This window comes from Cydia fagiglandana, chromosome 10, assembly GCF_963556715.1.
Source record: "Cydia fagiglandana chromosome 10, ilCydFagi1.1, whole genome shotgun sequence".
Taxonomy (NCBI): domain Eukaryota; kingdom Metazoa; phylum Arthropoda; class Insecta; order Lepidoptera; family Tortricidae; genus Cydia; species Cydia fagiglandana.
In genome coordinates, this window is record NC_085941.1 from 1,267,693 (window position 1) to 1,293,655 (window position 25,963).

The 25,963-nt window shown below is 38.5% G+C and overlaps 1 protein-coding gene across 8 annotated transcripts in view; it reads left to right on the forward strand.

Moving 5' to 3' along the window:
* Positions 1-25,963, forward strand: part of LOC134668068 (liprin-alpha-1) — a 209,098-nt gene that overhangs the window by 175,904 nt on the left and 7,231 nt on the right. For 2 of the 8 annotated variants that reach the window (XM_063525529.1, XM_063525535.1), the window contains 11 exons: positions 624-791; positions 2,373-2,492; positions 4,004-4,138; positions 6,141-6,310; positions 7,343-7,499; positions 9,510-9,632; positions 11,681-11,764; positions 12,228-12,386; positions 14,423-14,533; positions 24,907-25,049; positions 25,435-25,479. In XM_063525529.1, coding sequence (XP_063381599.1) covers positions 624-791; positions 2,373-2,492; positions 4,004-4,138; positions 6,141-6,310; positions 7,343-7,499; positions 9,510-9,632; positions 11,681-11,764; positions 12,228-12,386; positions 14,423-14,533; positions 24,907-25,049; positions 25,435-25,479 — 1,415 coding nt within the window. The remainder of the gene's footprint in view (positions 1-623; positions 792-2,372; positions 2,493-4,003; positions 4,139-6,140; positions 6,311-7,342; positions 7,500-9,509; positions 9,633-11,680; positions 11,765-12,227; positions 12,387-14,422; positions 14,534-24,906; positions 25,050-25,434; positions 25,480-25,963) is intronic. The other 6 variants (XM_063525531.1, XM_063525530.1, XM_063525533.1 and 3 more) reach the window with 6 other exon arrangements.

Here is a 25,963-nt window from a genome sequence, read left to right on the forward strand (position 1 = left end):
AGTCGGTAAGGAATCAACAACTAACCATTAGTATTCTAAGCATTATTTTACTAACTACTGCTATTTCAGTGACTAAACTATTAAATATCTGTAGCTGGGTTGGTATGAGGCAGTTATGATCCCTGTAACTAGAAGGCGATGAAAAAATTCTTCGAGCGAATTCGTACGACCCCGACGATTGCACTTGGCAGCGCCTTCCGAAAAACATATTGCATATTGCAAAAGACTAACCCAATTTGACCGGTCCGATCACTGTTGGTTCACTTAATCAAAGCTATTTTCTGGAGCTTTGTACGAAATTGTCTACAGTTGTTCCGAACAAAGGCTATTGTACTAATGATTTTTAGGTATGGGAGTATTTTTTATATTTTTTAGAAAATACTCGTCGATATAAAGCTGAAAAAAAAATACATATAATACACAATATTAAATTCGTTTGCACGGGTCCTTAGAGTGCTCCTTAAGTATTCGATCAAATTATAGTAGATTCATACCTCAACATTACCTCCATCAGTTTTACTTCAAAAGAAAATGGCTTTCAGAAATAAACATGCACTTTACTTAAAGAAGAGCTCTGTGAACAATACTTTAAGTAAGTTAATTTTAACACATTATTTATACAGTCGGCAGAGCTGAGCTCGTGGCAGCGGCGCGTGGCGGAGTTGAACAACAAAGTCAGCGAGCTCGAGGAGCGGTTGGCCAAGGGAGAAAAGGAGTTGGCCAAGAAACAGGAGGAGTGCGTCAAGCTCCAGCGGGACTTGCGGGAGAACGGCGCGCAGAAGGAGGACCAGGTGACAATTATTATTATTACTCTTGACTCTAGTTAACACCGTTAGGTTAGGTTAGTGACAATTTTGACTGTGGAGTCTAGTTGGCACCGTTATGGTCTAAGGAGAAAAGGAGTTGGCCAAGAAACAGGAGGCGTACGTCAAGCTCTAGCGGGACTTGCGGGAGAACGGGGCGCAGAAGGAGGACCAGGTGACAATTATTATAATTACTCTTGACTCTAGTTATCACCGTTAGGTTAAAGGTGTCAATTTTGAGTGTGGAGTCTAGTTGGCACCGTTATGGTCTAAGGAGAAAAGGAGTTGGCCAAGAAACAGGAGGAGTGCGTCAAACTACAGCGGGACTTGCGGGAGAACGGCGCTCAGAAGGAGGACCAGGTGACAATTATTATTATTACTCTTGACTCTAGTTATCACCGTTAGGTTAAAGGTGTCAATTTTGAGTGTGGAGTCTAGTTGGCACCGTTATGGTCTAAGGAGAAAAGGAGTTTGCCAAGAAACAGGAGGAGTGGGCGCAGAAGGAGGAGTTGGTGACAAATATTATTATTACTCTTGACTCTAGTTATCACCGTTAGGTTAGAGGTGACAATTTTGATTGTAGAGTCTAGTTGGCACCGTTACGGTCTATGTAGAAAAGGAATTGGCCAAGAAACAGGAGGAGTGGACGCAGAAGGAGGAGTTGGTGACAATTATTATTATTACTCTTAACTCTAGTTATCACCGTTAGGTTAAAGGTGTCAATTTTGAGTGTGGAGTCTAGTTGGCACCGTTACGGTCTATGTAGAAAAGGAATTGGCCAAGAAACAGGAGGAGTTGGTGACAATTATTATTATTACTCTTAACTCTAGTTATCACCGTAAGGTTAAAGGTGTCAATTTTGAGTGTGGAGTCTAGTTGGCACCGTTACGGTCTATGTAGAAAAGGAATTGGCCAAGAAACAGGAGGAGTTGGTGACAATTATTATTATTACTCTTAACTCTAGTTATCACCGTTAGGTTAAAGGTGTCAATTTGGAGTGTGGAGTCTAGTTGGCACCGTTATGGTCTATGTAGAAAAGGAGTAGGCCAAGAAACAGTAGGAGTGCGCGTAGAAGGAGGACCAGGTGATATTTTAATGAATTTTATTTATAAATAAATTTTAATGAATTGTGCCTCTGGGTGTCACCGTTGACCGTTATACATCCCTTTGCCCGCCAAGACTGACGCGCCTCAAATCCGCCGCGAAATCAACTGATGCACGCGGTTACAGCCATGGTATAATAATATACTCCGCCTGGTACTCTCTTCCCGTCTTTCGTGGTCACGTGACTGACACAAGCCTACGTCATAATGCGACAGCGCTATATGATAATATGCGATAGCGCTATATATAGCGGCCATGTTATTGTGACGCAGGCTTGTGTCACTCTGGGAAGAGAAGACCTTGTTTTAGACTGTGGTTACAGCCCAATATCAACATTCGTGCATTCCGGCAAGGTTCACGATCACGCGCTGGGCACGATAGGCATGCCGTTCAAAAGGTTAAATGCTTTTGTATCGACTTCATTGAAATAGTTTCAAGTCATTAATTGAGCAGTTTTGTATGCAGGAGGAGCGGATAGCGACCCTTGAGAAGAGGTACCTGAACGCGCAGCGCGAGTCCACGTCCCTGCACGACCTCAACGAGAAGCTCGAGCAGGAGCTGCAGCACAAGCAGGCTCAGCTCAAGGTAACTACATATGTACTTAGGGCATACTAAAAATTTCTGGACTGGAAAAAATAAGTCGTCTCATTTATGAGAATCTTGAAACTTTCAGTATGGTCCACGTATTACCAGGCGTGACTCACTCTGCGATTTCGTCGCGTCACTATAAGTACATGCGGCCCACACCAATTTTGTTGACCCGCAGTAGTGGTTGCCACGCACCGGAACGGACGCCTTGCACTTGCGCCAACTAGCGGTCGTATCTCTCGTAATAGACGCGTTTTGTTAGAGAGTGAACCTTCTTAACCTAGTACTATTATTTATTCTGTGATATTACCCAATGCTAATGTCTCTGTGAGCTGTAAAACTCGAGAACCCTCATGGATCCGCCATTTTGAAGAAAATCGAAAACTGAATCGACACAGAAATCGATACGACTATCGAACTCACAGAATTTGCCAAATATCGGTTGAAAATTGCGACCTGTAGAAGCAAACATCATTTTTACTCAACGAGCTGACAGGGACCTTCGCTTTGCTAGATCGAGCAATATTGGATTTTATCGTCATTCGATATGTTTTTAAAGTGGTCAATCATTGACGATGAGCATATCTTTGCCTATGAAATGACGTCTGTTCCTCTAATTTTGCACTTCTACTTTTTAATTCAATAGTATAAAAAGACAAGAATATTTTTTTCTCTTTATTCTGTATATATTGTCTCTTGTCAAAAAAATGTCTTACTATTACTAGACACAATTAAAACTCCGTACTCCTAAATTACCTGTGCGTTAGAAAATATTTAAATAAATAAATACAACTACTAAAATAAGTGACTTAGTGTAATCATTCAATATCATGACCGTAGTACAATTCTCCTTTCTACTAACCTAACCAGTAATCTACTAACCTAACCAGTAACCATGTTAAGTAGCATTGCATGAACCATAAGGAATATGGGATAAGTGCAGAACGAATATTTTTTTATTTTAACTAGTAAAGCTTACTGGGACATTCTGCCAGAAGGTCGCTTTTACCAACGTAACACTATTATTGTAGTTTTCTTAACCGACTTTCCGGTAGAATGCTCCTGCTCTTAATACTGCAAAATATTAATTTTAAAAATTCTGAACTATCAGTTATGTCATGGGCATGCTTCGAGCATTTAGTAACTGGAGACGCCTTGGGTGTAATTTTCTGTACAAAACAGTCTGCAGATTTTTGCGGGGGAGGGCACGTCAAATGTATGGCTATTTGTTCGTAATGTACAAATAGCCATGTCAGATAAACGTCAGTCCATACAAAAGTTTGCACAACTGTGCAAAGTTTTCGGCAGAGGGGTAAGGGCGACTCCGGTTATTAAATGCTCTAAGTGGTCAAGTTGATGAATTTTCAATCACTTCTTTTGTTTTAAAAAAGTTGCCTTCTTTTTATTGCAAATACATATATGAAAATACAAAATCATTTGCCAATGTTACTGTACTTGTCTCCATAACGCTGTCAAGCCACTAGTCACATCACTGTACATATGTCCAGCTCCAAGAGGAGAAGATCGCCGCCATAGAAGAGAAGCTGGAGCTGTCGTCGCAGAAGCTGGCGCAGATGTCCTCGCTGCCCGAGATGGAGGAGCAGCTCAAGGCGCGCATGGAGGCGCTCAGCCAGGTTGGCATTGTGAGGGCACAGGCATTTATCATACATGTCTAGCTTTAGATGCTAACTAGCACAGTCTAGATGCTGATAGCTCTCATATTATAAAACTCGCGCTTAAATGAGTCCTCGCCTGCGCGGGGCGGGGGCGCCGGGGGGGGCGTGCGGGGCGCGGGGCGGGGGGCGCGCGCGCCGCCCCGCCCCCCGGCGCCCCCGCCCCGCGCGGGCGAGGACTCGAGCGCGAGCTCTATAAGTTACTTGGGAGACAAATATGTAGTCAGAGTGACAGTTCCCTGCATTATTATGTTACTCTTCGAAGGCCGCAAAAATATGTGACACGCTCTCATGGTTGTACAAATAACATCGTGTCAGATATCTTTGCGACCTTCGTTGTGTAACATATTATTGCAGGTGTCTACTGGCGCATTCGGCAGGATTCGTTGGCTAAAACAGCGTATAATTAAAATAGACGTCTAGCCTAAAGGGACCAACTGATTAACAGTCCGCCGGACGGTATCGGCCTGTCAGTTACAACAAAATGTTCACAGTTCCGAACAATTGACACTGACAGGCCGATACCGTCCGGCGGACTGTTAATCAGTGGGCCCCTTTAGAGTCTGTTAGCTCTTATTTGGGATACAAGTTAGTTGGGACACAAATACTAATTGCAAAAATATCTTTACTGGCGCAATCGGTAGGGTTAGTAGACGTCAACACTTTTATACTAGATTCTAGCTCTAGATGCCAAACGTAACTCAGAAATTATTTAAAAAATATATTAGAACAGATAAATAGCAACGTTATTACTTTTAGCATTTACTTACTGGCACGGCCAGTAGGATCAGAAGCTCCGAAACTAATTCTGGTACAATTAAAATACAAATTAGATGATGATTGATAATGGAATATATATCATCATCATCATTCATCATTTTAGCCTTCAGTCGCCCACTGCTGAGCATAGGCCTCTCTTCGTGTACGCCACTTATCCCGGTCCTGGGCTAGTCTCATCCAAAAGTGCCCCGCAGTTTTCCGAATGTCATCCACCCAACGAGCTAACGGACGCCAGGCGCTTCTTTCATCCGAAAGCGGCCACCAATCCGTCAACCTTTTGGTCCACCTGCCATCACTCTACCTAGCAATAGCAATGGAATATATATACTTAATTTAAAGTGGTTTAACCGGGCCTATGTAGATAGACATAAATAAATTCGAAAGCAATAAAGAGATATTGTGAGGTTTATGAAGACGCCGGAAGTAAGAAGGAACTGTGATTTTATGCTTTTTAGTTTAGACAAATATAAGCACACGAATAAATTATACTTTCAGAATGTCATGGTCAAACATTTTTACAATTCGGTAGATTCAACTAGGGATCGAACAAATCAATTTATTTATTTTTTAGTTTATGTGGGTTTTACTTTAACAACATTTTATTAAATAAAAATTGAAAATATATTGTGAAGAGCTTGCAACGTATGTATAGTGATAGTTTAGTTTAGATGTGAAGTGAGCATGATTAACTTTAATTTTTTATTGGTTCAAAAAATTGAACGTGTGATTAGTTTTGTAGGAATCTAGATTCTAAATGGATAATAATGCCTGAGATTCTCAAAGGTGTTATAGATTTTATTATTTTAATGTCTTAGTTGTTTCAGATTTTTGAACACAAAATGTTTTAACTATTTACTATTATTGAAAGCACCAGTCATGCTTTTCGCTTTTCACCGTCATTTCTCTAGTTGTAGTCCCTTTCATTAGTTTCCTGTGTGATTTTCTAACTTCTTACAAACTTATAACAACATACTTGATTCGTACTCGTAATATACTTTGGTAACTTTTTTAGCGGAATTCAATGAACCTATGGAGTTTTTTCTACTATGATTCTGTTCAATCTTTTGACAATTTTTGTCGGAATATATGCGTCCACAATTCAGAACACGGGACAAATAAATATGTCTGAAAAGCGTCGTCCTTATTCCTTACATCGCCAACCTTTTCCACTTATCTTTTGTTACTTCCCCAGGCCCAGGAAAGGCACGGATCAGCCGAGGACCGTATCCAGCGGTTGGAAGCCAGTGTTGAAGAGAAGAACGCGGAGCTGATGAGGCTGAACCAACGGTTGAGGATGAATGAGGAGCACAACACGCGGCTCAGTGCTACCGTTGATAAACTGCTGTCGGAGTCAAATGATAGGTACGTTATCAGTTAAGAGGTTTTTAATCACTTTCACACTTAGTCTCTCTTCAGTCGTTCCCTCATTCCTGGGGATCGTGATCACTTGGTTTCACATCCTTGATCAGCTCCATCGGTCTCGATCCATTGTTGCCCTCACTGCTTGATGGAATTTGCTCGAGGAAGTGGCTTCTCTAACTTGACCAGTCCACCTGGTTGGCGAGCGACCGCGACCTCTCTTGCCTTCCACTCCACCAATCACGGCCAGTTTCTCGAGACTCTCAGCTCCTCTTCGCATTCGCATAACACTTAGTAAGGTTTATGAAAGTCAATCAATCTTGCTGAAAGCACTTGGTTTTAGCATATACCGGGTGTGGCCTGTAACATGAGCAAATAATTAAAACATAGATTGTACTCCTCAAACGGCGACACTTTTGTTCTACAACTTTTAAAAATTATGAAGTATTTAGACTCCCTATTTTTCATACAAAATAAATATTATCTTCAATGGACGCCATCGCCACGCCATTTCATTATGATTGACGTTGCTTGTCAAGCCTTAAACATAACAAAATTCGCAATTCATTGCGTCTTTGAATAACCTTTAAAGTGTATTAAAAATCAAACTACAAGTTATTTTTTAAAGTCGCTGAACAAATGTTGATCAGTATGAGGAGTACAGCCTACAGTAAAATTTTTTGCTCATATTACAGGCCACACCCGGTATATATTAGAAGCTTTTATTTATTTTACAGTTCTTACGTATAAGTTGCCTTCAATACAATTAATTTTCGACCACTATTTTGAATTCGCTTGAGCTGAAATTTAGCATACTTATGTGAAACCGATGGCAAGGCAAGACTAATATGATAATATCGATCTGATCTGCTGACGGACACCGAAGGTAGCCATTAGAACTCTGTGATAAAACAAAGCCAATGTCATTTTTTTGCATTTCTTTCGCCTCGTGGGAAGGATAATCTCGATAACTGTTTAAAGATAAGATACAGTCGGCGATAAAATTATTTTTTTGACACATCATATTTTTTGTAGGTTACAAGTGCACCTCAAAGAACGAATGCACGCGCTAGACGAGAAGAACGGTCTGACGCAAGAGTTGGAGAAGACGAGGAAGTACGCCGAAGAACTGGTGGCGGAGAAACAGGACATCCTCAAGGAGCTGGCCAAGTGGCGCATGGAGACTGAACAGGTACAGTTAGACCAAGACAAGTCTGCAACGATTTTAATAGCACACGCAGTGCAAGTGTTATGTAAACGTCAAACTTCTATGAAATTATGCCGTATAATTAACACTTGCACTGCGTCTGCTATCAAAATCGTCGCAGACTTTTCTTGGTCTAACTCTACTTAAGTGCATAAGTCATATGCATAAGTATTTCGTTACATGTATCCACATATACACAAATAGGCCCTCTTTATAGCTCACATATCGTTTAAATGTTTGCTATATGGCTGAAAAATTAACTACACAGCCATAGAAACCATATTCCACATTCAAGGATTTGAATCAATTATTAGATTTCAATTATTAGAATTTATGGATAAATAATCCACACATATTATTTATACATATGTAGAGATCATGAATCTATAGTTATGATTTAATTGTGCCATAGAGAATTGATTGTATAGTAGAGAGGTAAAGTCTTAAGAAAAAATGTGCCCCTTTGTTTGACATCCAAAACAGAAGGCGCTGTACTGCGGTCACCGAATTATTGACACCGTCAAATTTGCCAATCAGAGTTAGGGTAAACCCTCCAGTGAATGAACATCCCCCAGTGAATGAACAAAATCACGTTTTTTGTCTAAAATAAGAAATATAGCAATTTCTTCCACTTGTCTTATTTTTTTTTCCTATTATCAACTCTATTTCCTATGCAATGACAACCCGTAATAAATTTATTTTCGACCAGTTAGGATGTGACTGGCTTTTGAAGTTTACGTATTTCTGGATTTGAAGTTTTGTATGGAAATATTAGATCCCAGATAAGAACAGTGTACGTTTTGAGCAACATATGAAGTGCTTATTTAATCTTTACCAGTACAAAGTTTAGTTATTTGGTTAGATTAAGAGTTGAACCTTCTATTTATGTAGGTACACTTTGTGCGCGTATTATGCGATTAAGTCTTCATTTTTTATAGTTCCATTATTGGCTCATCAAATGTTCTGAAACCAGTAAATGAACAGTGTGTTCATTTACTGGTGTCGCGTAGATTTCATTTTTTTTCCCAATTGTATATGTAAACGCAATCGTATTGAGCTTGTTTTTTGTGATTCTGCATAGAAAACGATTCTGATTCATTTAGCCAGTATTGGAACAAACCAAATTTCTATAGTCCATTTAATAGATTTGTCATGCCTATGTATGAACAATACAAAATTTGGCTTGTTCATTTACTGGATTTCTACTAATTCTATGTATGAACACTGTAACCACGAACAATGCAGTGACAAGTTTATTATTATAAGCATTATTTGGTGAGCATGACCCCTTTTCATCAAAATATGTACGTTGGTTCTTGTTTTAATAGTTGATTTTATTTTTTCCTTTTAATATGTAACGGGTTTCTATGTTATTGGTGAATAACCATCATTCCATTACATTCTAATCGATTCGAAGTCAATATGGAGGGATAAAAAGATATAAACGCTATCGCTAAACCTATTAAAATAGAGCCAGAAACGGTGTTTGTGATAAAAATGATTTTATTATGCTAATTAAAAAGAGTTAAATAATGTTCATTCACTGGGTTTTTCAGTGTTCATTCACTAGTTTTTATGTTCATTCATTAGGTTTTTGGGTAGTTTTTGGTAAATTCTGGTATAGCTCAAAAACTATGAAAGTAATTAAAAATCGCAGAAATTACTTTCTAATTTATTAAATGAGGATTGATTAAATTGCAGTTAATTATTCCAATTATTAATGAATGCTGAGCAATGATTTTTCAAACTTGGATAATTGCTTAAGTGTTCATTCACTGGTGGTCTTACCCTACCTACCGCTCTGTGAAAATCGAAGTGCGAAATTGTGTTACATTTTACGCATCTTACTCAATCAATGTATCTTTGGTTGCGCTTATAAACTGCAAAGCGTACGTAAGAATGTAAATCTTCATTTACAACTAAAATAAATTTTAAGATAAGATAACAGTCTTTGTAAATTAGTTCAGTAGTAGTTAATGATGATGTTGTTTACAGCTGAAACGACAGATGCTCCAACAAGAAATAGCGTTCAACATTCAGCAAACGGACGCCCTCACGAGATCGCTCTCGCCGGGCGCGCCCCCGCAACCGCCGCCACAAGCTCTTTTCCAAACTAAGGTACTTATAAAACTTTATCAAATATAGATGGTCAAGCAAATCTTGTCAATAGAAAAAGGCGCGATATTCAAATTTTCTATGAGACGTTATTTTTATACCTTCGCGCCTACATTTTTCAAATTGCCGCGATTTTCTACTGACAAGATCTGCTTGACCAACTATATTAGCTTTAGGGTGGTATTCCTATTCCACCTGTCCAATCTCAGTGCGTCTCACTCTCTCATCAAAGCAAAATGTGAGACGTAATACACATTGGACATAGAAATTGGATAGGTGGAATACCAGTCACTTAAGGGGCTACCCGAGGTTTTCATCGATTTTTGACAAGTTTTGAATCGTATCTTCTTTTTCTGCACTACAGATAGAATTATAAGACAAACGGTTATCGGTTCTTCAATCTTTTATCTCCGGTTTTGTCCACCGGATTTAGAAAAAAATGAATACTTATTTTTGTATGAATTTTTTAAACATTGTCTAAAAAAACAGTTTTTTCGTATCTAGTTTGCAGTGAAGGATCTTCCATGTACGAAATCTACATATTTGGGTTCGTCTTTGAAGTCTCGAAAATCGTGTCCAAGGTTTTAATTTTAAACTAATTAACACAAAAGTTATGGCCAGAAAACCAGTTTTTTAGCCTAAAATTGTTCAGCTTTGATGCCAAATAACTCGAAGACAATGAACTTTAAAGTAAATATGGGATACTATATTGCTTAAAGCCGTTGCTGTTAATATGATAAGCTACAAAAAACATTAGAAAACTAAGGGATTCAGATCGAAGGTCATTGGCGTGGGGGAGCCCCTTAATTATAGTCATCGCCGTCACCCTTTCTTTGCTGATTTCGATCACGACGATGACGACTGAACTTCTTGTGGTCAATTCGATCGTCCACGACCACATCGACAACACGCGGTCAAGGAACGAAACCGGTAACCTTTTCCATGCAGTTTAACCGGTTTGTGAGTTAAATTAGTTAAATTCTACAGGTTGCACTTCGGGGAGTGTGCCCAAGAGCTACACGAGCTCATTCCACCGTCCCCATTCTACCATCGGACTTTTAGACGCACGGCCGGTTTCCATCCTTACTTGGTAGATATTCCGCCAATTCGCACTAAGCGCTTTGCTTCTACTTTCCTTATGCGCACTGCCAAGGAATGGAATTCCTTGCCGGCGTCTATATTTCCGTGCTCTTATAACCCGGCAACCTTCAAATCAAGAGTGAACAGGCACCTTCTGGGCGAGCTCGCTCCATCGTAGGCCACGTCTACGCCTCGGCTAGTCTGTGGCCATGAGTAAACCCATGCATAATAAAAAAAAAAAAAATTTGGTTTATGTCATTTTATATTTCTCTTAACTGTTTACTTCATAGATGCCAATCTAAAAAACCGGGCAAGTGCGAGTCGAACTCGCGCACGAAGGGTTCCGTACCAAAAAGCAAAAAAAAAAACAAAAAAAAGCAAAAAAAAACGGTCACCCATCCAAGTACTGACCACTCCCGACGTTCCTTAACTTTGGTCAAAAATCACGTTTGTTGTATGGGAGCCCCATTTAAATCTTTATTTTATTCTGTTTTTAGTATTTGTTGTTATAGCGGCAACAGAAATACATCATCTGTGAAAATTTCAACTGTCTAGCTATCACGGTTCGTGAGATACAGCCTGGTGACAGACGGACGGACGGACGGACAGCGAAGTCTTAGTAATAGGGTCCCGTTTTACCCTTTGGGTACGGAACCCTAAAAAGTGATGATGAAGTAAGAAGATGTTACGACCAAAGCAACTGCGTGTACTGGACTTGTATTTATTTCTTTCATCAATCAAACAAATCTAAAAATAAAATATTTACTGAATTATATTAAACCGGTTCCGAACCGTACTTCTCAATTAGTACCTACTATTTGTTTTGTTATTTTTTTAATTAGGAAACACTGTATGTACTTATACGTTTGGATTATTAAAGCTATGAATATGATAATGCACTCCCGAAACAACCAAAAAAGCTATATTGAACTATCGTTTAGGTATATATTGTGGAATTATGTTCTTTACAGTTGGATGGGTCATGGGAGAAGCTACAGCAAGCTCACGTACTAGCAAACGTACAACAGGGCTTCGATGTCTCCAGCGACGCAGAGGTAAACACATTGATTGTATAACAACTATACACATAACATTGTTATACGCGATTATATGTTGTCGAACGCGCTGTTGATTACGAGTTACGCTATTTCTGACTTATTTGTTTTACAAGGGGGCAAAATTGTGGGCAAGAAACACAAAAATTTTCACCACACCAACCGGAAGCAAATATTAAATGTAAAATATCAAACAAAATCAAACCAAATCAAATCCAAATGAATGTTATTAAATATTTATCATCCAAAATCATCATTTAAAAGTCAATTCTACCAGCAAACATAAGAAAACAACTCAGAATTTGCATTTGATTACTTTGCCTCACATGTGAATAAAATACAACTTTGCTGTCAGTTTTTGAAGTGCACAGTAAGCCTTTCCGAGCTGGTGTGGTGAAAATAAAATTAATTCATCAAAAACTAGTCTATCTGTATATTATAAATAATGAGTTTTTTTCCTCAGAACGACGAATCCGACGGCGGTGTAGAAGGCGGGCACACGGACGCCGCAGCGCTCGCGCTGATGCTGCAAGAGCAGCTCGACGCCATCAACACGGAGATCCGGCTGATTCAGGAGGAGAAACAGAGCACAGAGGCCAGGGCCGAGGAGCTCGAGTCCCGGGTCAGTAGAGACAGAGAAAACGGCCAAGTGCGAGTCGGACTCGCGTTTCTAGGGTTCCGTGCATAAGTCCGACTCACGCTTGACTGCACATTTCTTATAGATTTTCCTGTCATCTATAGGTAAAGAACTATTTTATGTATTTTTTTCAAAATTTTTGACCCAGTAGTTTCGGAGATAAAGGGGAGGAATGGTCATTTTTTGGCTATTTTCTTAAATAACTTAAAACCTCGTATGTATTTAAAAATTATAAAAAAACATGTCCATCTTTGGGTCACTAATTTACATACAGGGTGAAATTTAAATCACTGGCCAAATTGAAACAACCGAAAGAACTCGAAAAAATATTAAACACGTGTTTTTTCTTTTAATACCGCTCAGTAATTTTTTTTCGAAATAACTCATCATCAAGTTGTCCTAAAAACCTCGTACGTTATGGTGAACCGACAACTACCCACTACACCCACTTCTCTCTTATCAGTTAAGGTCATTGACACCCCGCCCCTCCCGCTGTTTGCAATCGCGTCACCAATTATGAACCCTATTGCAGCGAGATTACCTTCATAAGTTGCAAATTTTTCCTTTCATACTTTAACGGGCTTAGAACCGTGCAAATGCAACCCGTTTTTAATCTAAAATGTTATTTCTGACTAATGATTATTAACAAAACGTCCGTGGCTTAAAAACAATGAGTAAAAACTAGGTCAGGAATCTTTGCATTCAGGCGTATTTAAAAAATTGAATCAACTTATGTACTTACATTTGATTAAAAGTTGACGCAATTAACGAAAGTCCCACGAGATAGTACTCTTGGATTCAATCCTTGTCTGCGAAGGCGTGGAACGGATTCCATTTCGTATAATTTTTGTGCACCACGTAAACACTCACCACTTAATAAATAACACCGTACCACTTCGTAATATTCCCGGTTCGAAAACATTTTTTTTAACCTTAGTACGCGCGCGATTATTATTTTAAGGTTGGCGAGTGACGAGTGACTAATCATTTATGCTTACCGTTATGTTTACCGCTAGCGCGGAATGGTTTAGTTTAGACTACCCTCGAAATTGATAAACTTGCCTACCATCGCCAACACTAACTGGGTGGACCCTATTGCAACGATTATAAGGTTTAGTGAAGGTCAGATAAGGGTTTTGCTGATGTTGTTGTTAAAACCTACTATTAGGTTTGTTTACATTTGTATTTGTGGTAATAGGGTGACCACGACTCGTGGAAAATATTTAAAAATTGAAAAATGAACATTAAAAAAAAATGTACTCTTTTTTTTTTTCGCTAAATAGATTCCTTAAGTGTAACCTAGTGCCGGGAATGAATATGGCCAGTGATTTAAATTTCACCCTGTATGTGTACCAAATTTCACCTTTATTGGTCTAGTAGTTTCCGAGAAAATAGGCTGTGACAGACAGACAGACGCACGAGTGATCCTATAAGGGTTCCGTTTTTTCCTTTTGAGGTACGGAACCCTAAAAAGAAGCTTTTGAGTCTTAGAAGTCACAATTGATCAGTAATAGTTTTGAATGATTCACGGTTAGTTTCATTAGACTTATATCGACTGGGTTATGGACCGTGATTAACTTTTTTATTGTTTTCGAGCCAAGATATTAGCTAACACCGCCACCACGTTATAAGCGCTCCAGTGTCATGATATTCACCAAATATTTTCCAATGTGGCTGATATTCATTACTTAGAACATCTACATCTTTGTTCCGATTGCGGTGATAAGTAATCGATATGGGACTTGTGAATCTAAGCGATTTTATACACAAATTCAGAATACTGTTCTTCTTATGCTACTGTTCTTAGTCACACTTGCGAAGAACAAAATGAAGTTTTTTTAGTCAATTATATATACTCTGGCACAGCCACTTTGTCAGTAGATTAAGGCGGCAAATTAAAAGAAATACAGGCGCGACGGGTTAGTCATTCCATAGCTAATTTGAATATCGCGCCTTTGTGCTTGAGTATAGTTTAAAATGGTTCGATTTAGTATATGTCAAGTAACATTGGTGGTCGTTAGCAGGTGGGCAGCTACGAGCACATGAACGTGGTGTCGCGACGCGGTGACTCGCCCCCTCTCGCCGCTTCACCGTCGCGGCCGCATCTCGCGCCGATACACAAATATCATACGGTAAGTTACGCTTGAGTTCGACGGTCGGAACCGGTAAACTTTTACGAATTAACCGGTTTTTTTGTTGTTAATCAGGGTTTACTAGAAAGGTAGCAAAAAGTGCTGAAATCATTTATGTAAAATTAATTTTAAAATAAAATTTAAGAATTTAAATAAAAATACTAAAAGAAATATTCCAATAATAATAAGAACCGGTTCTGACTCCTAATTTAATTTGATAACTTGCTCTAATAAATAAATATTAATAATTAATTATTTAAATATTATTACCTTATTCATGATTACATATTATTGTGTTCCACGAAATCATCCTTGATGTTAGTTATGCTGCATTTTTGCTCCATTTATGTAACTCGTTCATCAAATGAAAGCAATGTATGCTATTTATTTATTGTTACTTAAGATATAAGTACCTGTATGTAGGTTCTTAAATTAATAAAACAGATTGTTTGATCACATGTGACATAGTATAATAAAGTAAACAGTTTTTATCCGCGATATCTAAAGATAAGTAAGATAAACTGATTGAAACAACTCAATGTTGATTTTACGGTGATTTTTAACAATCTATGGATGTTATAAAACCTGTGGATGGTATAGTCTACGGCAGCAAACATTACTAAGTGTAGCATTAACCCTCTATAGGACACGATAATATATATTATAAGGAAATAATTACAAACCTATGTCGTTTATTGTATTTTTCCTTAAGGAGAATTTTTAGGACTTTAAAGGTGGCATGAGGCTAGAATTAAGGATTTCCTATAATCTGGTCCGTTAAAGGGTTAAGTCGTAAGTTTGGTCAATAATGGTGTATAAACGTAGGCGCCGGCGTCGATGTCCCCCGCGCACGCTCACTACCGCCCCCCGCCGTCGTCCGAGAGCCTGCCGTCCAGCCAGGTCTGTCGCCGCTTGCAACGCTACTTTTGTAATGTTGACGATGTTAAAAGACGCAACGTTGAAAAGTGCATGACTGCTAAATGAAGCTGGACTCAAGGAATAATCTTTAAAAAAATTACATCTATTCATAATGTTGCAGCTCAGAGGTAACGTGAACAATAAACAAATATAACAGTCACAATCGGTCCTCAGTCGACCAGAAAGGCTATCAGTGGTTACCATTTAATTTTGTTTAATAATGAATCTTTATTTAAAATGACCCATTAGTTAAGTAAAATTACCTAAATAACTGCATTACATAGAGGTAAAGTGGTATACCTAAAAGGTATATCGGTTATAAAATTAATAGGTCACTATATAAATTAATCAGCCGCTGACCAAAATACCGGTTGCAATGAATAAACCGGTTTCCGATAAGATTCAATTGTGACAAATGTTAGTTAAGTTGAATCGAAGTTTCCAAATATGTAAAATAAATTTTATCACACTTAGCTCCGTTGCGTCTTTTTATTGGTTGGTTTGTCAGTTGCAGTGCACCTTCACGAAAACAGCTTTAACAACAATATTATATGCGTCCATGTTTGCTGAGTGAACACCAAATGTATTTAGAATTAGCTTCAATATGCAACATAGCTCGTAAATTTATGTCAAATTAATCAAATACATATGAATGGATTAGCTTAGTTATCTTACAGAGCACATGTTTTTGCTAGTAAGCCTATAACTATACTTGTCACTTGCCCATTGCTCTAGATCAATGTACATCGAGTTGTAAAATTACATGATCAGATTATGAATGAAAATGTGGCTTTGAAATTTGCGGCTAGGTGTACGTCGATCTGCAGCGAATGAAACATAGAATTTACCTTCAATATGAATTTTTTATCGTAAGCATTTTATTATAGCATATATAGCACATTTTTTATAAGTAAAATATGTATTCTTACGATTTAAATTTAAGTATCAGTTTTGGTATCCTACATCCATCATAAATAGTATTATAGATGATTTACTGAAATATTCATGTATGTGTAGAATGTCATATTTTACCATTTCTTGTGCTATCCCATGTCTAAATAGTTTAAATACTATATTACTTATATATTATGATCTGTAAGCAATAAATATACCTAATATAGCTTAGTTTTGTATAGTGTATACCTACTCTAAAATTAAAAAGAAAACGCTTTGCAAACGGCACAGCACTGCTTTGAAAAGTAGTTAGGCGAAGCTTTTATATGTTTTATATAAAACAATAACTAGTGTTTGTTTAAATCAACACAAAACAACTGACTTCAAAAACGTCGGATCCCAAGATCATCTAATAATGTAGGCTTTGAAATCGGTTGTTTTGTTATAAAAATCAGATGTATTTAATATTATTGTATGCGTAAACCGTAAACAAACAAATGTATTATGATGTTCAATATTAAACTTGTTATATCTAAAAATATAAATTGTAGTGTGAGATGAGATACCGATATATACGTTATATGCCCATACAACCATTTCCAGTCGCCGTTACGACGCGGTGTAGACACATCTTGTGTCGACACCGTCTGTTTCGGTCACAATTCCAGTCGCAGAGTCGTCGCCGTGTCGACACAGTTACCAGAAATGGGGAAGGGTCGACACATGACACAAAGTGACATAAAGTGTGGTCGCCGTGTGCACACATTGTTACTAGTTTGCGACTACTTTATGCCAAAATCATTCGTTCATTCGTTCATTTTGTTCCTGTCAAATGGAAACTGTCAGATGGAAAAATAGTTAAATAAAAATAAGTGACATTAATACGCCATCTCTAAAACGGATTACAAGACGTAATTATATATTGTTTGCATTTATATTACAATAGGACTTAAATTATTATGGGGAATTAAACTGCTCGAGTGATTTGATAAACTAAGTGTAATATAATCAACGCGCCACCAAATTGTTTTAGTTTAGCCGGAAATGAAATTGTTTACTTCTCAGTGCCTGTGTTCATAAATATATTATTTGATGCATTTTTAGTACTTCGATGCGTATACTATACTTAAATAACAGAAATAACGCTTTACATATTACGAAACTTGTTAATTATGATGTATAAATATGGTTTAAGGCTGAGAAATATTGCAGTCACAAAGTAGTCGCAAATGTTTCGACTTTGTGTCGACTCTGTGTAGACACATGACACGCGCTGTCAAAAGTAATAACAAAGTTATTGGATTTGCAAAATGGCTCCTTGTGTTCATTTGTTTTCAGATATTCTCAAAGTGTAAAAATGCCGTGGTCAGAGATGGGACTTAATAGATTAACTGTTTATTCGACTAATTAATGGAATAAAAAAAGTTAATTCTCAAATTTTAATCACGATTAGTTTAGTCGACCTAACATAGATTGAAATTGAATTAATCTGAACATTAATCGAATAAATTATCGATTAAATCTCGGTTGGAAGTTGACAGGGGGCCATTTATGTACGTAAAAATAATAGAAATGTCTTGCATGCAGATGGTAGCCAAACACTTTGTCATAAAAGTCGAGATGGGTGTCGATTTATAGCTTTTAGGGAGTGCCGATTTCGAAAATGATGACCATTTTGGAATCCAAAATGGCCGCCATGCACTGTGTCATAAAAGTCGTCATGGATGTTGTTTTATACGTTTTAGGGGGCCCCAATTTTGAAAATGATGACCATTTTGGAGTCCAAAATGGCGGCCATGCACTATGCCATAAAAGTCGTCATGGGTGTCGTTTTATAGGTTTTAGGAGGCGCAGATTTCAAAAATGATGACCATTTTGGATTCCAAGATGGCGGCCATGCACTATGTCATAAAAGTCGTCATGGATGTCGTTTTATAGGTTTTAGGGGGCCCCGATTTAGAAAATGATGACCATTTTGAAATCCAATATGGCGGCCATGCACTATGTCATAAAAGTCGTCATGGGTGTCATTTTATAGGTTTTGGGGGGCGCAGATTTCAAAAATGATGACCATTTTGGATTCCAAGATGGCGGCCATGCACTATGTCATAAAAGTCGTCATGGATGTCGTTTTATAGGTTTTGGGGGGCGCAGATTTAGAAAATGATGACCATTTTGGAATCCAGAATGGCGGCCATGCACTATGTCATAAAAGTCGTCATGGGTGTCGTTTTATAGGTTTTGGGGGGCGCAGATTTAGAAAATGATGACCATTTTGGAATCCAGAATGGCGGCCATGCACTATGTCATAAAAGTCGTCATGGGTGTCGTTTTATAGGTTTTGGGGGGCGCAGATTTCGAAAATGATAACCATTTTCGATTCCAAAATGGCGGCCATGCACTATGTCATAAAATTCGTCATGGATGTCGTTTTATGGGTTTTAGGGGGCCCCGATTTAGAAAATGATGACCATTTTGTAATCCAGAATGGCGGCCATGCACTATGTCATAAAAGTCGTCATGGGTGTCGTTTTATAGGTTTTGGGGGGCGCAGATTTCGAAAATGATGTCCATTTTGGAATCCAAAATTGCGGCCATGCACTATGTCATAAAAGTCGTCATGGATGTCGTTTTATAGGTTTTGGGGGGCTCCAATTTTGAAAATGATGACCATTTTGGAATCCAAAATGGCGGCCATGCACTATGCCATAAAAGTCGTCATGGGTGTCGTTTTATAGGTTTTGGGGGGCGCAGATTTAGAAAATGATGACCATTTTGGATTCCAAAATGGTGGCCATGCACTATGTCATATAAGTCGTCATGGGTGTCGTTTTATAGGATTTAGGGGGCGCAGATTTCGAAAACGATGACCATTTTGGATTCCAAGATGGCGGCCATGCACTATGTCATAAAAGTCGTCATGGATGTCGTTTTATAGGTTTTAGGGGACGCAGATTTCGAAAATGATGGCCATTTTGGAATCCAAAATGGCGGCCATGCACTATGTCATAAAAGTCGTCATGGGTGTCGTTTTATAGGTTTTGGGGGGCGCAGATTTAGAAAATGATGACCATTTTGGATTCCAAAATGGTGGCCATGCACTATGTCATAAAAGTCGTCATGGATGTCGTTTTATAGGTTTTGGGGGGCGCAGATTTAGAAAATGATGACCATTTTGGAATCCAGAATGGCGGCCATGCACTATGTCATAAAAGTCGTCATGGGTGTCGTTTTATAGGTTTTGGGGGGCGCAGATTTAGAAAACGATGACCATTTTGGATTCCAAGATGGCGGCCATGCACTATGTCATAAAAGTCGTCATGGATGTCGTTTTATAGGTTTTAGGGGACGCAGATTTCGAAAATGATGGCCATTTTGGAATCCAAAATGGCGGCCATGCACTATGTCATAAAAGTCGTCATGGGTGTCGTTTTATAGGTTTTGGGGGGCGCAGATTTAGAAAATGATGACCATTTTGGATTCCAAAATGGTGGCCATGCACTATGTCATAAAAGTCGTCATGGATGTCGTTTTATAGGTTTTGGGGGGCGCAGATTTAGAAAATGATGACCATTTTGGAATCCAGAATGGCGGCCATGCACTATGTCATAAAAGTCGTCATGGGTGTCGTTTTATAGGTTTTGGGGGGCGCAGATTTAGAAAATGATGACCATTTTGGAATCCAGAATGGCGGCCATGCACTATGTCATAAAAGTCCTCATGGGTGTCGTTTTATAGGTTTTGGGGGGCGCAGATTTCGAAAATGATAACCATTTTCGATTCCAAAATGGCGGCCATGCACTATGTCATAAAATTCGTCATGGATGTCGTTTTATGGGTTTTAGGGGGCCCCGATTTAGAAAATGATGACCATTTTGTAATCCAGAATGGCGGCCATGCACTATGTCATAAAAGTCGTCATGGGTGTCGTTTTATAGGTTTTGGGGGGCGCAGATTTCGAAAATGATGACCATTTTGGAATCCAAAATGGCGGCCATGCACTATGTCATAAAAGTCGTCATGAATGTCGTTTTATAGGTTTTGGGGGGCTCCAATTTTGAAAATGATGACCATTTTGGAATCCAAAATGGCGGCCATGCACTATGTCATAAAAGTCGTCATGGGTGTCGTTTTATAGGTTTTGGGGGGCGCAGATTTAGAAAATGATGACCATTTTGGAATCCAGAATGGCGGCCATGCACTATGTCATAAAAGTCGTCATGGGTGTCGTTTTATAGGTTTTGGGGGGCGCAGATTTAGAAAATGATGACCATTTTGGAATCCAGAATGGCGGCCATGCACTATGTCATAAAAGTCGTCATGGGTGTCGTTTTATAGGTTTTGGGGGGCGCAGATTTCGAAAATGATAACCATTTTCGATTCCAAAATGGCGGCCATGCACTATGTCATAAAATTCGTCATGGATGTCGTTTTATGGGTTTTAGGGGGCCCCGATTTAGAAAATGATGACCATTTTGTAATCCAGAATGGCGGCCATGCACTATGTCATAAAAGTCGTCATGGGTGTCGTTTTATAGGTTTTGGGGGGCGCAGATTTCGAAAATGATGACCATTTTGGAATCCAAAATGGCGGCCATGCACTATGTCATAAAAGTCGTCATGAATGTCGTTTTATAGGTTTTGGGGGGCTCCAATTTTGAAAATGATGACCATTTTGGAATCCAAAATGGCGGCCATGCACTATGCCATAAAAGTCGTCATGGGTGTCGTTTTATAGGTTTTGGGGGGCGCAGATTTAGAAAATGATGACCATTTTGGATTCCAAAATGGTGGCCATGCACTATGTCATATAAGTCGTCATGGGTGTCGTTTTATAGGATTTAGGGGGCGCAGATTTCGAAAACGATGACCATTTTGGATTCCAAGATGGCGGCCATGCACTATGTCATAAAAGTCGTCATGGATGTCGTTTTATAGGTTTTAGGGGACGCAGATTTCGAAAATGATGGCCATTTTGGAATCCAAAATGGCGGCCATGCACTATGTCATAAAAGTCGTCATGGGTGTCGTTTTATAGGTTTTGGGGGGCGCAGATTTAGAAAATGATGACCATTTTGGATTCCAAAATGGTGGCCATGCACTATGTCATATAAGTCGTCATGGGTGTCGTTTTATAGGTTTTGGGGGCGCAGATTTAGAAAATGATGACCATTTTGGATTCCAAAATGGTGGCCATGCACTATGTCATATAAGTCGTCATGGGTGTCGTTTTATAGGTTTTAGGGGGCGCAGATTTCGAAAACGATGACCATTTTGGATTCCAAGATGGCGGCCATGCACTATGTCATAAAAGTCGTCATGGATGTCGTTTTATAGGTTTTAGGGAGCGCAGATTTCGAAAATAATAACTATTTTGGAATCCAAGATGGCGGCCATGCACTATGTTAAAAGTCGATATGGATGTCGTTTTGTTGGTCATGGTCATCATTTTCGAAATCTGCTTTTCCTAACACCTATAAATCAACATCTATGACGGCTTATATGACAAAGTGCACGGCAGACATCTTGGAATCCAAAATGGTCATCATTTTCGAATTCTGCACTCCCTAAAACCTATAAAACGATATCCATGACGACTTTTATGACAAAATACGTAGCCGCCATCTTGGAATATAAAATGATCATAGTTTTCGAATTCTGCACTCCCTAAAACCTATAAATCGACATCCGTGACGACGCAAGTTATCTTTATTTTCAGATCTAACAAATTGCTACAGAATACAAAGGACAAAAAAAGAAGCGAGGAGGTAATGAAACAAGCAAAAATACAGATGATTCCTCGACGCAATTGGATGCTTCTTAAATTGTGTCCAGATTTTTTTGTCATAAAAGTTTTTATTTTTCACATATTACTCTCACAAGTTCCGTGACATTTCGACCTTGTAATTTTTTAAGTAAATGTTTTTGTTTATCTATGAGGATCTCACTAGAATAATATAATCAAGGTATGTTTATATTTGATGATTGAAATAGTAACGCAAAAAAAAAAAAATATATTTGTGTTTATATTCCTGCCGAAGACTTTTATTTTTCCTTTTCCTTCTACACAAGTTTGGTCAAGTAATAAGAATTTAGGGCTCTCAATTTTATTTTGACTTCTACAACAGTAAAGCTACGAGGCCATGTTTGGTATCGTTTTCGTATAAATGCGCAGTACCAAATTTAGTTATGGTATCACATTGACACCATTCCAAAGTAAAAACATATAAACTTACTTTCTTTTAAACTCCTCTTCACGCTTAAACTGCTGAACAGTTTTAATTTAAATTTAGTACACATATATTTTGAGTCCCGAGACAGGACATAAAAAGTTATCTCAAAAATCATCCTTTAAAGGTGTGAATGAGGTGTAGGGGGGAATTCAGAATTGACTTCTTGAAGTTAATACTGTTTAAGTTTAGGTTTGAAGTCATGTTTTTTTATCATTTTTAACTAAATCAAAGATGTAGACCATCCCAAATTTAATATAAATCGGTTCAGCGGTTATTGATTTCCCGTACAAATTTCCACGCCACTTTTCACACCTTCAAAAGGTTGCTTGGTTATAAGATCTATCCTATGTCCTGTTCCGGGACGCAAACTATTTCTATACCAAATTTCAACGAAATCGGTTCAGCGGTTAAGCGTCAAGAGGAGTTTAAAAAAAACCGGCCAAGTGCGAGTCGGACGAGCGTATTAAGGGTTCCGTACATTAAGTCCGACGCGCGCTTAACTGCACATTTCTAATAGGTTTTCCTGTCATCTATAGGTAAAGAACTATTTTGTGTATTCAGACGGACAGACATACAGACGCACGAGTGATCCTATAAGGATTCCGTTTTTTGCTTTTGAGGTACGGAACCCTAAAAAGATTTTTTTTAATTTTGTGGAATGGTGTCAATGTGATACCTTAAATGGATTCAGCAACCCAGATTTATACGAAAACGATACCATACACGGCCTAGCACCTTCACTGATGTAGATATATCAAGATAATATTGAGAGCCCTAAATAAACTTTCAAGAGCGGATATCTCAAAAACTATTCAACATATCGAAAAAATTGACTGAATAAACTTGTAACAAATTAAATTAACTTTCATTTTGTATAAGTGGCCATGTCGCTAAGATGCATAGTTTCCGAGATATAATCGAAAAACCGGAAAATGGGACCATCAAAGCCCCCTCTCTTCCCCCTGCTCAAGGGCTACGGCCGGGGACTTTTGATATGTTCACCTCCTAACTTGTCCAAACCAAGTTACAGAGTCAAAAATTGTGTTCCGAGCATTTCCCTCTACAACGTTTTGGAGCATTCGTTGGCTGACCTAAGTAGCTTATTGCATTTCTTTAAAAACTTTTCTGTAAAAGGTTGACGGGTGTTGGGTGTTTATATGGTTTTCATTTGCATCGCCCATGATGACTTACTAGAATTACTTACGAGCACACGAGACACTAATAGTAGTTTGACAAACCTTGGTTTTCAAGAGGTATTTTATATTGACATTTGCTGTCACAAATTTTCTGTCAGATTTAGTCGCAAACCGCACGCAAAGTGCACACAAATGTGTCGACACCTTGTTACGGAAAAGTGTACACACGGCGACGACACTTTGTTTCGAAACAATTCTAGACACATTGTGTGGACTCTGTTACGACACATCTGACATTTAGTTACCACTTTGATGATTCTGCGACTGGAATGGTTATATGGGTGTAGCGAGAGCATATTTGAATATTCCTTAAATAATATATTTTCCGCATGTAACCTTTTGAAACATAGTCTTCACTCTTCATATTTCTTCATTCTATGTCTGTAATCTCTTTCCATTTTTAGAACATTAGTACTGTTAGTGGTAATCCTGTATTAGCCACGTAAACATAAATATGTCAGTATTATTTAGTCAACAGAACTTATCCCAGCCCCCTTTTATTTTGAATTCTTTCTTGTGATGAAAACCCATCGGTAACATAGTGCCTTTAATCATGCCTCTTTGCTTATCCCCCTAGCTACTGCCCACTTGCCTTGCTCAGGAACTCAGGATGTTAGTCGTCAATGTTTTTCACGTTTTAGTGCGACAGTTTATCTCAAGGTTGCTATTCTAATCATAGAAATGAAACTACATCAGATCGCATCTGAAAACTATTGAACTAATGTTAGAATGACATAAATATCTCTGCTGTTCATTTATATTTTTCACATTTATGCTCGACAGTTCGTCTTATGGTTGCATATTATTTTAAAAACAAAGAAACTAGGTAGATCTCATCTTGAAATGAATCTGGAATACTTATATAAGGATTCTGTAGCAGCAGTTAATATGGTATCGTCTTGGGTCGTCCCATTCGGTTTTCGTCAAGTTCTTAAATTAGTCCTATTCTGCTTTCGTCACTCATGCTACATTCGTCGAATCGTCGGTGGCTTTCAATGTAGCATGAGTGACGAAAGCAGAATGGGACTAATTTAAGAACTTGACGAAAAACGAATGGGACGACCCAAGACGATACCGTTAATATTTTACAACAATTACAATTATTATGTTGCAATAATAACACGCTCAACAGTTACAGTTGTGCGAGGACGGCGTGGCGGCAGAAGGCGCCGAGTCGCCGCTGACGGCGCGCTCGCTGCGGCTCGAGCGGGCGGCGCGCGCGCTGCACGCGGAGCGGGACCGACTGAGGACGCATTATCCCGCGCCGTATGACTCGTGAGTACTGTCGGTTAGGTGGTGGATATCTATAAGAAATATGGTTACAATTATAAAAAGAAAGATAATAGTAGATCAGTAAGTGTCTCCGTAAGTTAACATTTGACTAGCCCGTCCGAATTACACAGATTGACATTACAATAATATTGTCATTTGTTGTACTTAATGTTTTCGTCCTAAAAATTGTGTTGTTTTGTTGTATGTAATAAAGATTGCAACAGTAATCAAATGACTCGTTTCACTTACGGTGTAAAATTGTGTATTTGTTGGCGATCAGATTTTTCCTTTGTATCAATGTGTACCTATTCCTTTTTATTGCTTGTTTTACTGTATTTACTAAGTGAAACCTCGTATTCATAACATGTTTTATCTCGCACGCCGCCAGGACTTCAATAATGTCAGGATCTATGACGCGGATCCCAATACACAGGTGCACCATCGTTCCCAAACCGACCCGACCAATTTCGACCCGACCAAATCTGGTCCGACCGAATCTGGCCCGACCGAGTCGGTCGGACAGTCAGCTCGCTAGCGCCCTCTGCGACTGTCCGGACACGTTGTTCAGCTACGTGCCTCATAAAATATGTGTCAAGTCAAATGTTTATAGGATATTGGATAATTATTTGTTTTATCATCCCAGTCTAGTAAAATCTGCGAGTTATATTTAATATGTTTAATGTTGATGCTTTTGACGTATAGTGCCAATTTAAATATAATTACTATAAACCGGTTATTTCAATAAACCGGTTAATTGTTTATCGTTTGGGTTTAAAAAAATAATACAATAAATAATTACTGGACAAGTTTGAATTAGCTGTCTTTGAAAGTTCTTAAAGATTATATGTATTATTTTTATAATTAATCAATAAAGATTAGCCATAGACAATCTCGATAAAAAAATCTAGAACTTAGAA